Source organism: Convolutriloba macropyga, chromosome 6 (genome assembly GCF_964194025.1).
Source record: "Convolutriloba macropyga chromosome 6, txConMacr16.3, whole genome shotgun sequence".
NCBI classification, from domain to species: domain Eukaryota; kingdom Metazoa; phylum Xenacoelomorpha; order Acoela; family Convolutidae; genus Convolutriloba; species Convolutriloba macropyga.
In genome coordinates this window covers 72252946-72265558 of record NC_134473.1, presented here as the reverse complement: position 1 = coordinate 72265558, position 12613 = coordinate 72252946, and the positions used below count along the sequence as shown (strand labels likewise).

The following is a 12613-nucleotide window of genomic DNA, read 5'->3' as shown; positions in this document are numbered from 1 at the left end:
AGCATGTGTGCCTTGGAAGAGTAAAAATTATATGCCCACAATTCCGCGGAGCCGAAAGAATAGATTTGGGATCTGTTTTCAATCTCATTGTTTTTTATTGTAAGAAGATGGGAAAGACCTCCCTCAATTATAAATGCTGCAAGGGATGGTCTCTATAATTCTAGCCCCCTGGCTTAGTAGTCATAGATAGCCCCTTCTCCCAATTACCGTAACCATAAATTTCGTGGGGGGCGGGGGGGGGGGGGGGGTGGGGGTGGCTGGCGGGAGTCCTAAGGAAGCAGTTCCAAAAATGATCATTGTCTCTTACCGAGATTGGACATGTGATTATAGGTAGCCCTTTTGAGATTCCATGGTCTGTCCTTTTTGACGTCATAGTCTTTAGGGTATGACTCCGCATCTGACTCCAGTTGGACACGTGTGTCTTTGTCAGGTCATACTCATTATGGTCTGCCCTCAGGAACATCGTCCCTTTCCGCTCCATAATTAACAGTTTTTATATTACTAGTTTATACTTATATTGATGTCAAATTAACAGCTAGTGAATTTCGCTATTTTGATTTTTTTATAATAAATTTTAAATGTTTCCAATTTTAGTTTAACGCTGCTTAGAAGGTCTGTTTTGCTAATATGTGGAAATAGAATATGTCAATCAATAGCAGTTATCTTTTTGATGGTAGTTTGAATAAAAAAAATCAAGAGATATTATAAACGTGGTTTGAATGTTTTTACAATTTATTATAACAGATCTGTTGTTTATGTTTTTGCGTTGCATCAACAGTTGTACAATCAAGCCGTAGAATGTGTGCTAAATGTGTGCACGTGCAGTTATAGTAGATAGTGTTGTAATTGAAAGTATAGATATAAATAAGAAAGCATCGTCAACATATCATGAAAAATGCATCAAATATTTATTTATTCGGAAATTTATCTTCAACAAACACCAAATAAAGCAAAATATTCTGATGGAAGAGACTAGCACTGAATAGGGCTAATTTTAATAACTAAAACACATGATGTTGGGTATCTCCCATTGTACCCCCCCCCCCCCCCCCCCCCCCCCCTCCTCTCCCCCCATATTTTTTTTGGGGGGGTTATGGATTGAGTTTTGGGATCTCTTCTGTTTCAGCCCCTAGTGATTTATGTGTTATTGTGTTGTTATATAGCATGTTATTATGTAAAAAATAGCACGCGCGCCTGTGCGCATAAGAGTTACTATTCCCGCTAAGGTGGGGGTAATGGAACATTGATTCATCGGTTTTGATCGCTTCTACTTCGCCAAAACCAATCAAAGCCCTTACGTTTATTTCTTCGTTTTCGTCAGTTTTCGTCGATTTCGAACATGAGAAGCATCGGTTATTGTCGATTTTGAAACGTAAGAAGCGTCGGTTTTCGTATGTTTAAAACTTAAGAAGCAGCGTTTTTTTCGTTTTCAATTGTAAGAAACGTCAATTTCACTTTCAATTTGACTCATAATTATGTAACTTCTACGCCAAATTCAACGCAAAATTATGTAAGTTCAACGCTAAAATAAACGCTAAAATATGTTAGATAAATAAATAAATGTGTTTGCGTAATCGCAGCGGAGCAGCATTAGGCTTTCAGTCTGCAATGTATTAACAGTAGCCTGTTCTCAGGCTGTCCTTTTTCAATTATTCCTCACCTCTCAGACTGTTCATTTGGTGAGCATAAATGCTCTTTTTTGGTGACTATGGCCACTTTTTTTAGTCTGGGACTTTCACGTGGTACCATTATTGCAGCCAGCATTGGTCAGGCTATGGTCATCCTGAAGCTATGTTTAAGTGAGAGCTCATCCTTGCACAGACAGCTGCACGGAGGCAGAGGATTGAACTCTCAATAATTGGCGTCTGAATCACACACCTTTCTTCTCGGCTATCACGCCACTACGCTTTGAAAGGCAAAATTATGTAAGATCGACCTACGCTCAAGCGCAGATATTAAATAAATTCAATGCCTTCACCGCTAATCTTAGATAATTTTGCTTTTTAGCACTAAAATCCGGGCAATTCTTTAACGGTTTTTACCGATAACACCTCTGCAAGAACGAGAAAGCCGATACCGACAAAAGTGACAATAATTGACAGTTCTTACATAAAAAAACGACAAAAACTGCAAAATCCAACGGAAAAGGACGCTTCTTGCAACGATTCCGTCGCTATTTTCTCAACACGGTAGGAGCTATATATCCGAATTTTATTTTAAAAGAACTGGAAACTAACAAACTCCATAACAGCAAACACTCTGATCAATTTCCATCATGCATGGGACCCGTTTACGCCCCCTCCAGTACATTTTCCAAGAGTTGTGGTCTTTTTCCAGATAAGGTAGGGACAATAATTTACTAATTGGATCTTCTCCGTTTCTGCCCCCCCAGTACCTTATGACCCCCCGTTATAGAGCAGGTGCCATTACATAATAAATCATTATATAAAAATATAGTACGTGCGTCTGGGGGTGAAAATAATATGCACACACTAAGCTGGTGTGGCACAAACAGAAAAGATCCTACTAATTTAAGGTCTTTGAAACAAAAAATTGCCTTGTACGATTTACCTGATGTGTGTTTGCTATAAATAAGTTCGTTGCCAAGAGTTTTCAGTACACTCGCACGTGCCTTTGACGTGTAAAGCTAACTATTAGAAAAACAGACGCTAAGAATATATTATATCAAAAATTTTAGCAGAACGACCAACCTACACACCAATTTTTCTGCTAATAAAAATCTCTAAAATGCACTAATAGAGCTGAGCTTCAGCAGTGCTATAATGGGAAAGACCCAAAAATTATATGTTGTTTTATAGCACGTTACTGTGTAAAAAACACGAGCGCTTGAAAGGCGTAAAAACATAAGCTCAATAGGGGGGGGGGGGGGGGGGGCAAAACAAAATAGACCCGATTTCTCTTTTATGAAGTCATTGCAAAAGTTTAGCTCATGTTTTCATATTTGGGTTGTTTTTCGATTGTGACACCCCCTCCCCCGCAACTTAGTTGGTGCATATTATTTGGACCCATGCCATCCCCCCACCGCATGAGAAGGCAAAGTCCAATAACCACCAGTTCTTTTTGATCTTTCTTGGCTTTCTATCTCAAAACGGATCTTTTCCGTTTGTGCCCCCACCCCAGTATGTTATGCCTCCCCCAATTACAGAGTGCGGTCCATTACATAGTAAATCAGCATGCAAAAATACAGCACGTGAGTTGAGGGGGGGGGGTTGCGAATGGGATCTATTCTGTTCCCCCCGCATTGTTTTTTACGCCCCTCAGCTACAAATTATATGTTGTTACATAGCACGTTAGGATCTTTTCCGTTTGTGCCCCCCCCCCCCTTCAGCTTAGTGGGCGCATATTATTTGCACGCCCAGACGCACGTGCAATATTTATACTTGATGATTTACTATGTAATTGCACTCGCTCTATAGCTGGGGGGCGCATAACGTACTGGGGGGGGGGGGGGGGCACAAACGGAAAAGATCCGCATATTACTATGTAAGAAAATAGCACGTACTCCTGGAGGTGAAAAAAATATAACCTCACTAAGGTGGGGCCGAAACAGAATACATCCTGCGAATGATATGAAGCCACTGGGGGGGGGGGGGGGGGGGGGGGGGGGGCAAGCTTCATACGTTTCTTAAGCTAATCTTCTTTAGCTACGTCTCTTTATAGGAGACTTGTTATTTGGTAAATTTTTTCCTTCATTTTACCAGATCCATTCAAGATTGAGGTTTATGCTAGATCAACTGAATCAACAACCAAAATGTGAGTTCTTCCAGGTACTTTTGTGTGTTAATTTGTCAAACAGTATTAACAAACTATGGTACTCTTTTACCTAAAGCACCAAAATTTGGGTCGACCCAATTTTGAAAAAGTTTCGGGAGTCCGTCCGCAATTTGAGCTCAGCCTCGGGCGCAAGCACCCTTGGTTCTGAGCTTCAGTTGCCTTAGGATTCCCGGAACTATGTTCTAACATATACTTAGCCCTCTGACACGCGTGTGTTTGACAAGATTGGGCTCTGACAAGAGTGGGCTAAGATTTATGTTCAAACATATTTAGAGAACCGTTGATTTTCAAGATTTTCAAATAAAAATAAATTCCGAAATAAAAAGAAGATGACCAAAATAAAGAGGGCTGCTACATTGGAAATGATAATAGACAGAACATTTAGCAAAAGCGTAAATTTCTTTTATTTAACACGATCTTTTTCACATGACCTTTTATTAGATAACTCTGAAGTATTTTCTGCGAAACATAAGACTCTTTTTTATCTATGCATCATATATATGTATTTTTTGGCATGTATTTACCTATAAACAACTTCAAAGAGTTTGAAGCACGCAGATAGATGTTCAAAACGTCAAACTTGTTGGGTTGCAAGACCTCAGACTGCTGGCACCTTGTACATTCAGTACCAGATTTAGATAATCGCAAAGCTCTTGTTTCAAACAAGGTTAAGTGAGACTGTTAAACTTTTTTGAATTTCTTTTTTACGATAACAAATTGTAAGCTAATGGCGCGAATGTGCTATCATATATATACACTTACACTCATTTCTTTAATATGGCTCAAACTTTTTTAATGTATACTGGTACAATTGATGCTCTAATTTGGGAAGATCAGAAATTTCCACTGTTCAATACATCTTTTGTTGGTAAGCGGGTCTTGGTCACAAGAACGTTAACATCAGTCACATAGACAAAAGAATTCTCATTTTGGATAAGGTCATTATCATCCCAATTTGATGTCAGCATTCAAATAACCTAAGAAAACACTCCTCAAGGCCACTTTTGTTTATGAACATACCCAAGAGGACCCAAATAAACTATGATCCAAAATTCAACTTTTCGAAGTTTTGGAGCGTTCCTGTGCTCGTCTTTATTCGAATGACCCGTCCAGAACAAGGATTTGATACAGACTTTAGCTAGAAAATTACCCTCCCTGCCTCAATTACACTTTGACTTTGATCAGCCGATAAGCAATATTTAAAAGTAGGCACTTTATACCTTCTGGCGAACGCAAAGGAAGCCGATAGGCAGGCAAGCAAGCCGACAGAAAAGCAAGCCGAAAGTTATGTAACAGTTATGTAATCTATCAGAAATAATACATTGTTAGCCTTTGCAATCAATAATGCGCGTAGTATTATACGGCATAATGTATTCCGATGCACTAAAGAAACAAAAATACGTCAATTTTTAGACATCTAGTGGGTACGGGCCTTAGCGGACCGCTGTCCATGGCCATGCCTCTCATCCGCTGTGGGATGTAATCCGGAAACCGCGGGCCGGTTATCGCAGCGAAGCCGCGACGCGCGCGAAGCGCGCCCACCGGCCCGCCAGGGACAACTTAAAATACGGGTATCCCAAAATTTTTCGGCTTACTTGAGCTCATTTTCAAAATTCGGCTTGCTTGCGTATCGGCTTGCTTGACCACCACCATACCTTCTAGCATCTGTTCGCTACGGCGTCACTCCGAGTAATAGGTAACTAAAATATTGTACAAGTTACAAACTGAAAATAAATTTTATTATTTTATATATACATCTACAATCTATATACCGATGTGGGCTATCCGAGTTTTCCATCAATTTTTTTTGCAATGTTAACAAATAACGGCTAATGATGTTTATGTGATATAAATTTTTGTCAATAAGAGCTAAGTTGGTGAAACTCGCTTCCTTGTTAAAAATCCTGAGGTCTTTCCACAGTGATAGACACCACTGACTATAAGCTCTGAGACCTCGTATAAGGTCATCATGCTTCCTCCGAGCAAGAGGCCAAACAGACCCCCCATTGCACTTCCTGTTGAGAATATCTCGTATTTGGGGAGGGTTGTCGTGTGACTCACAGTCAGACTTGCCATGCTTACGCTCAGCTCGGCTAGGTTTCTTCTCATGTAGTCATGTGTCATGTTTGAGTCCGGTCCGAAGATTGACTTCTGGTATTTGGCAAAGTCGCGAGTGGGGAACTTGGTTGAGGTCGTGGTCATGTCATACTTTGCGAAGCTGCATTGGGGAGTACATTTCATCATGCACAATTCTAAAGTTAGAAAAATTTTAGTGGAACGATTTTAACTTTCTGTTAATAAACGAGCACTGTTTTTTGCTTTAAAATTGATTGAAGGGTAATTTATCGTAAACCTTCTGAACAAACTAGGGAGACAAAAAAAGATGCAAAACTTTCCTGAAAATTTAGAAATATTCTAAAAAATTTCACTAATTTGAAAGATTTTGCTATTTTTTTTAGAGAACACTGATGACAAGATATGCCATACTTCCTTTAACTATCAATAAATCTTACCAGAACTTTTCCCAAAAACTGATTGTCTCGATCAAGTGTGTAATTTAATACAAAGTTATTTACTCAAGACAATCAAGCCAATTATAGACAAAAATTTTGTTATCAAATCGACAGTATGAGTCGTTTCACCCTAAGCAAATTTTGCTATCCAAAATTTATGAAGCGTACTTGCTATCTTTGAATGCGCGTGAAATCTACTTACCATTTTAGAAGGACACTTCAAAACGCTTACGTTGAGAACGTGAAGTCTAATAAAAATGTTCTGTAAGTATTTTTAACTCTGATTTGTCGTGAACTCTGCTTACGTTTTCTCGCTTATATGTTTCAAAAACTGGCAATTAAATTTGAGGTAAAAGTAGTTAACAAAGGTAACTTAGTTGAGCATTTATTTATTAAGATTATGGTTGTGACACTGATTTACGGATTAATGCAAATTTGCACCATAATTTTAGGTTCAAACCACTCGTAATGAACAAGACTAAACAATCGTTTCATTTTAACATCGATTACGCCCAAATTTTGTCAATGCTCCGTTTCGACTAAGAGAAAACGCAATTTGCTCTATCCGTAGATACTGTCACCTGGATATTTGAGACATGATATCGCATCCGTTTTCTATCTCCCCTCTCAATGGGTGGGATCAAAGTGTTTTTATCCCAAATCTCATGCAGCTTGTCTCTTCGCATTGGGCGACAATATTTGTTGGTTTTTCCACTTTGACAAAAAAAAACAGTTCAGGTCGCCTTCAGTGTTTAGAATTCAACAGTCAATCTAAAAGCACCGTTTCGTTAAATAATATGTTGTCGATGCTTCTCCGACTCTATCGTCAGTTGATAAGTTTGTTGATAGTTTAGTCGTATAGAAATGAGAGATCTTTTCCTTTCAACTTTTGGAAAGCAAATTAATTTATCGGTGGTAGAAAATCATATATTACGTGACACCCATTTTTCAACCAGCTTTGTTGCATACAGCCACAAAACATTGTGGACAAAGCATTCGTATGTTTATAAACAGTGAAACGGAATTTTTTGCGTTTAAATCTAAATTTACTAACGTTTCTGTGAATTTAAAATCTAAGAATGCAAAAAGATTTTAATTTTGAAACCAATTATACGATACGAATTTATTACTTTTTATATCAAATTAATACCAAACTTTTAATATTACTTTTAATATCAAACAACTTTCCTATGTTTAAAACAAAACAAAGCAAAAAAGGGGACAGTTGTCTTTTTTGTTTTATAACCAAGAACTCAAAATAAAAACATTTTTTAAAATTCAGAACAAGTTAGAACATTTAAGGGGAGGCCTTTTTACCCAATAAAGTGGCGTGGTCAACTGGGCACATGATGAGGGTAGTCGCTCCACATTCTGTGGAGGTATTTGGGTAGAAATATTGGGTAGCAGTCACACACCCACACTCTGCCTCTTCTGACTCTGTGAAACACTCACTCACACATAGCATGTGAGCATAACCCTTCTTGTAGTACTTCAGAACCCTGCAATGGTCACCCGTTTAGTTCACACCCAAGTCTAGGACCCGACTTTATGATCAGACTTTTTCCATTTTTAATATCTGTCGAGAAGGGTACTTTTATACGAAATTCCAGGCAATCCGTAAAGTCTAGAGAAAGTTTTTTCATAGCTCTTTTGCGTCCAGGATGGTCTAATCATACCGATTTTTGGTCAAGCATGGTCTTGTGATAGGTCGAGGTCTAGACTGGGGGTGGACTAAACAGCGTAATTGTAGTGTATTTCTAAGAGTGTAATTTTAAAATAAAATACACTCTTAATAATAATAATAGCAAATTGTTTCCATCAGTCATTAAGTAGCTTCACAATTACTTGTACAAATACAATCACATATTTGACTGTGGGAGAGCACTATTGGGCCGATGGCCCGTTCTCAAGTGTCTCATTCAGTTTATCTGGATGAAAGTGATTCAAAATGAAAAAAAGAGGAAGCATTGTTTTTCAAGGTACCACTAAACCTAGCAGTAAAAACATTACTCTGGTTTTGGAACGCCTTTGAGTAGTGAAAATAAAATTCTTCACCTCTTTTTCCCTGTTAAAAATTGGACTGAAGAGTAAAATCATAAGGAATTTTTAAGAGTGTAATAAGAGTGGAGTAAAGAGTGTAAAGAGTGTAAAAAAGTGTAACTTCCTCGAAGTTACACTCTTTTCCCTTCTATTTAAGAGTGGAAATGCTTTACTCCCTTATTCTCGCCTAATTGCGGTGGAATACGGGTATACAGGCCTCGATTAGGGTACACCATTGTTGCTATGGTTGTATGATGCGTTTTTTGGTATTTTAATCAGTTAAGCAGGCTATGATTTAAATACAACTCATTGGCTGCATGTTTGTTTTCGTAGACCTTATAAATTATAGAAGGCAGTTTTTGCCCAACTAACCCTTCTTTTCCCTCCTGTATGCAGCCACTGAATCCACTGGCATCCTGGAAGGATCTGGTAGACAATCCCACTTTGTAACTCCTCCCTGGTCCTATGTCAAAGGAGTATGACTTGTCCAGGGTAGTCAGCACTGTGGTCGCCGGGTCGTACAGGTAGATCTGGAAAGACAGTCCTCCGCCTATGTCCAGGTAACCAAGTCCCTTCTCCACTTCAAAATCTGCAACACACTTCTGTGTAAAAGTTGCTGAAAATCTGCACAAAATATCGTGGCATCTCAAATACGTTTTTGTAAAATCCTAACTGGAACGAAAATTTATGAAGAACCTTTTCACGCGTGACCTTTTTTTTGAAAATTTGTGAAACATTACCGAAATAGTTGTAAAAACAGGTTAAAACGCGCTAAAGAAACTTAAAAAGTATATAGTTTTTGACGGTTAATTTTAAGGAATCGTCTTTTTTAAGGAATCGTCTAAGAAATGAATTTTAGAAGACCTTTTCCTACAGGAAATCTTTATGATTCATTTTTCTGGACAAAATTCTTTCGGTGATAGTAACTTTTTATCCTCGTTTTTGTCCTCTTACTTTTGAAAGTCTAAAATAATTTAATTTCAAATTGACAAAAATTGCTGCTTCATTTAAGCTTCGTTATTTTGATAACACTATTTTGTCAATAATTGTCGTCAACTTTTGAAAAATAACATCTTCAGTAATGTTTATATAAGTGTCTGCACTCCAATGAGTCGCGAGTTGGCACCTATATACACATTACGTAATTTCCCTTTTGTTTTATCCAATATATTTCCCTTTATAGTGAGACCGTGTAACTTGCACGTAAAACCAACTTGCGAAAATAACTTGAATAAAAAACCAGCTTAACTCTTTTATAAGTTTTAATTTGTTCGCTATTATTTATTTAAAAAACTAATTAACTATAAAATCTAAACTCACCATTACAACCTTTAATACCTCTATCATCAAATGGATCAATAGCTATCTTGTATTGTTCTTTTGTTTCAAATGATGTTTCTTGCTATCAATAGTGTAATTAGTTACATATTTACTATTTGGTTAGGCGAACTAGTTCGATCTGCGATCTTTTATGCACATCAGTTCCTTGGCTAGGGTATTAAGCAAAATAAACCCTATCTAAACCAACGGTGATTGACCAAGGGGTGCGTCCTGATATTTTAGGGTCGTCGTGCAAGATGAACGCTTGAAAATCTGATTATGAAAACCGTAAGTCTAAACGCTACCTCTCGAAATTCTGAATTATTAGCGGTGCTTACTTGAAATGACGTTCGTTTTAGTTTAAGAACTCGAGATAAGTTATAACTAAAACTAATCTAAGTTTTTCTGAAAGTAATTGTATATAGAATTTTATACATAAAAAGTATAGCTCTCTCTAATATAAAAAAACCAATATAATTAAACTTATCTAACTTAACATTACCTCTTGTTTTATGTACAGCCACTAGTTCATCATCAAAATCTACAGCATATTTAAAACTAATACTTTCTACTAATTTAATATATCTACCTATATCATTAAATAACTCTATCTTGTCTATTATATACATTTTTATTGTTTTTCCATAGTAGGCGTTATTCATTAACTTAAAGAATAAATCACCAAATTTATCACCCTTAGCTTTAGCTTCTTTCCTTTTCTGAATATTAAACTCAGTATCAGTCTTTAACCACTCACTCTTAATATACTCTAACTCTTGCTTATTTGTAACATCTTCCAACCTCAAACCTTTATTAAAATACCAATCCATCATCTCTCTTTCAATTACATAATCCTTCTTATCTGTTAACTTCAATATCAACTTCTCGCTTGGTTTGTATCCTTTCTTGTTATTTTCATTTTGATAATCTGTAGACTGATCAATATTAGCCTTTGTCTTTTGTGGAAAGAATGGATACTTCTTTGTTTTTTGTTTCATCTTATTGGTATACCTTACATCAATGGTGTAGATATAACATTTAGTAGAGCTAGAGCCAGTATATACTAAACCGTTACAAACACTTATGTCACCAGTAGGTAAAGCTTGAACCATAACAGAGGAATATAATGAGTTGAACTCTAAGTGTTTTAAATGATTCTATCTCCCAGTATACTCTGGATCTACTTCTTTATTTTAACATTTCACATGACAATCGCCTAACACTGAAGTTAAACCACCTCTAGTACCAGGTTGTACTGTATCATAAATATTAACTGTATTTTTTAAAAATATTTAAGTCTAACATTAGTATATTTCAATCCACGTAACCAAGTTAATCCAGGATTAGAATATGTATAACAAGGATCTATTTCATAATATTCTAAACACTTACCTCTTAACCTTTCAAATACATCTACCGATAATAATACATCAGTTTTTAGATATAACATCATAGAATCTTTTATTGTTTCACATCCAGCTTCTTTCCAATAATCTAACGCTTGCCTATACTCTTCATTAGTAATACCACTTTGTTTCAACTTAGAATAGAAAACCTCCTTGGGTGGTAATGATTTTTCATTAGGTTTGTCTATACTATCAAATCATTCATATGGGAATATACCTTTACGTCTATCTAACTTAAATTTGTTTTTCGTTACACACTCTTTATCACTCAATGTTTTACTTATAGCATCTAAGCTAAGTGGATGGAAGAACCTAAGCATACCTAATGCTTTAGCATAACCCATATCAAAACAAATATAATTCTTATCAGTTTTTGTTAATACTTTAAGTCTAATCTTCTTTGCTAGTTCAGTTTTAAATAGGTGATGATCTTAATTTGTAGAATTAAAAGTATATATTGGTACAAAACTGTTCTTAGCCTGGAGGTTACACTTATTGTTAGCATATCCTCTAAATTTACAATTCACATGATCTCTAACAATGTCTTCACCCATATACTCGTTACAATAAAAACACCCAATAGTAAGTGGAGTACTACGATCTTCTTTTAATGGAATATTTATGCTAAAAATCTCTTTAAACAAATTATTATAATAACTCATTCTACTTATAAACCAATCAACTATGCCATCTCCACAATAACTTTCATACTTTTAATCTAATATATCAGGATAATCACTTTTTATATAAAACCCACAAGCAGTAGGAATGTGTTTTCTGTTTTTTTTAGACATTCAAAATCAAAATACATAGCAAATGGTACTCTGTTTTTATTGTGGAACTTATCAAACTTTAGATAATCATCACGATAAAATGTTCTGCTTCCTATAAGGTTCTGTGTATCACACAGTTCTAAATGTTTACGTAATGCATGTTCAGTTAGAAATGATACACAACATTTTAGACATGGATAACATTTTTATTTAGATGATTTTCTTAATAAGAATGATACATCATTACATAGCAAATAATGATTATCGAGTATAATATATTTCATATTTTTGGATCATTATGATTGATTAATACAGGATTAGGATTAATAGTCTTATTTTTATTTAGATTAAACACATTGAATAAAACTTTATATTAGTTGAACACTTGTATTTTCTGTAAATCTTTATATCCATAAGGAGGTGGAAGCCTTGGTAATTTTATCTCATTAATACACTCTGGTTAATTATAATTACTAATTCTTTTGGTATGGGCTTTAGCAGGATGTAGATAAGCAATTAAACACCACAAAAAACAATTATTTTCATTATTATGTATATTAAAAATAAATCTAGACGTGAATGGTAACTCAGTAGTACAACCACCAGTAGGATAAAACCTGTGTATTTACATAGTTCTCTTAACAAATCTTTGCATGCTCAAACGAGATTGTTTCACGCTTGTTCTTGCATTCTAGTCTCAAGTTCACTTTTCAACATATCCAAGTCATAGGGACCATTATATTGTCTAGTCTTGAGTCTAAATAAT

General features: G+C 36.0%; 2 protein-coding genes across 2 annotated transcripts in view; both read right to left on the bottom strand.

Moving 5' to 3' along the window:
- LOC142341189 (cilia- and flagella-associated protein 95-like) overlaps positions 1-821 on the bottom strand; it is a 5768-nt gene extending 4947 nt beyond the window's left edge. Inside the window, 2 exon segments of the mRNA XM_075392102.1 lie at positions 308-400; positions 403-821. Coding sequence (XP_075248217.1) covers positions 308-400; positions 403-481 — 172 coding nt within the window. The 5' untranslated portion in view covers positions 482-821.
- A 4769-nt stretch (positions 822-5590) lies between these two features.
- Positions 5591-12613, bottom strand: part of LOC142341401 (acid-sensing ion channel 2-like) — a 32449-nt gene continuing 25426 nt past the window's right edge. The window contains exons 5-7 of the mRNA XM_075392329.1: positions 8721-8937; positions 7626-7807; positions 5591-6047 (exon numbers count right to left, since the gene is read on the bottom strand). Of these exons, the coding sequence (XP_075248444.1) occupies positions 5665-6047; positions 7626-7807; positions 8721-8937 (782 nt within the window). The 3' untranslated portion in view covers positions 5591-5664. The remainder of the gene's footprint in view (positions 6048-7625; positions 7808-8720; positions 8938-12613) is intronic.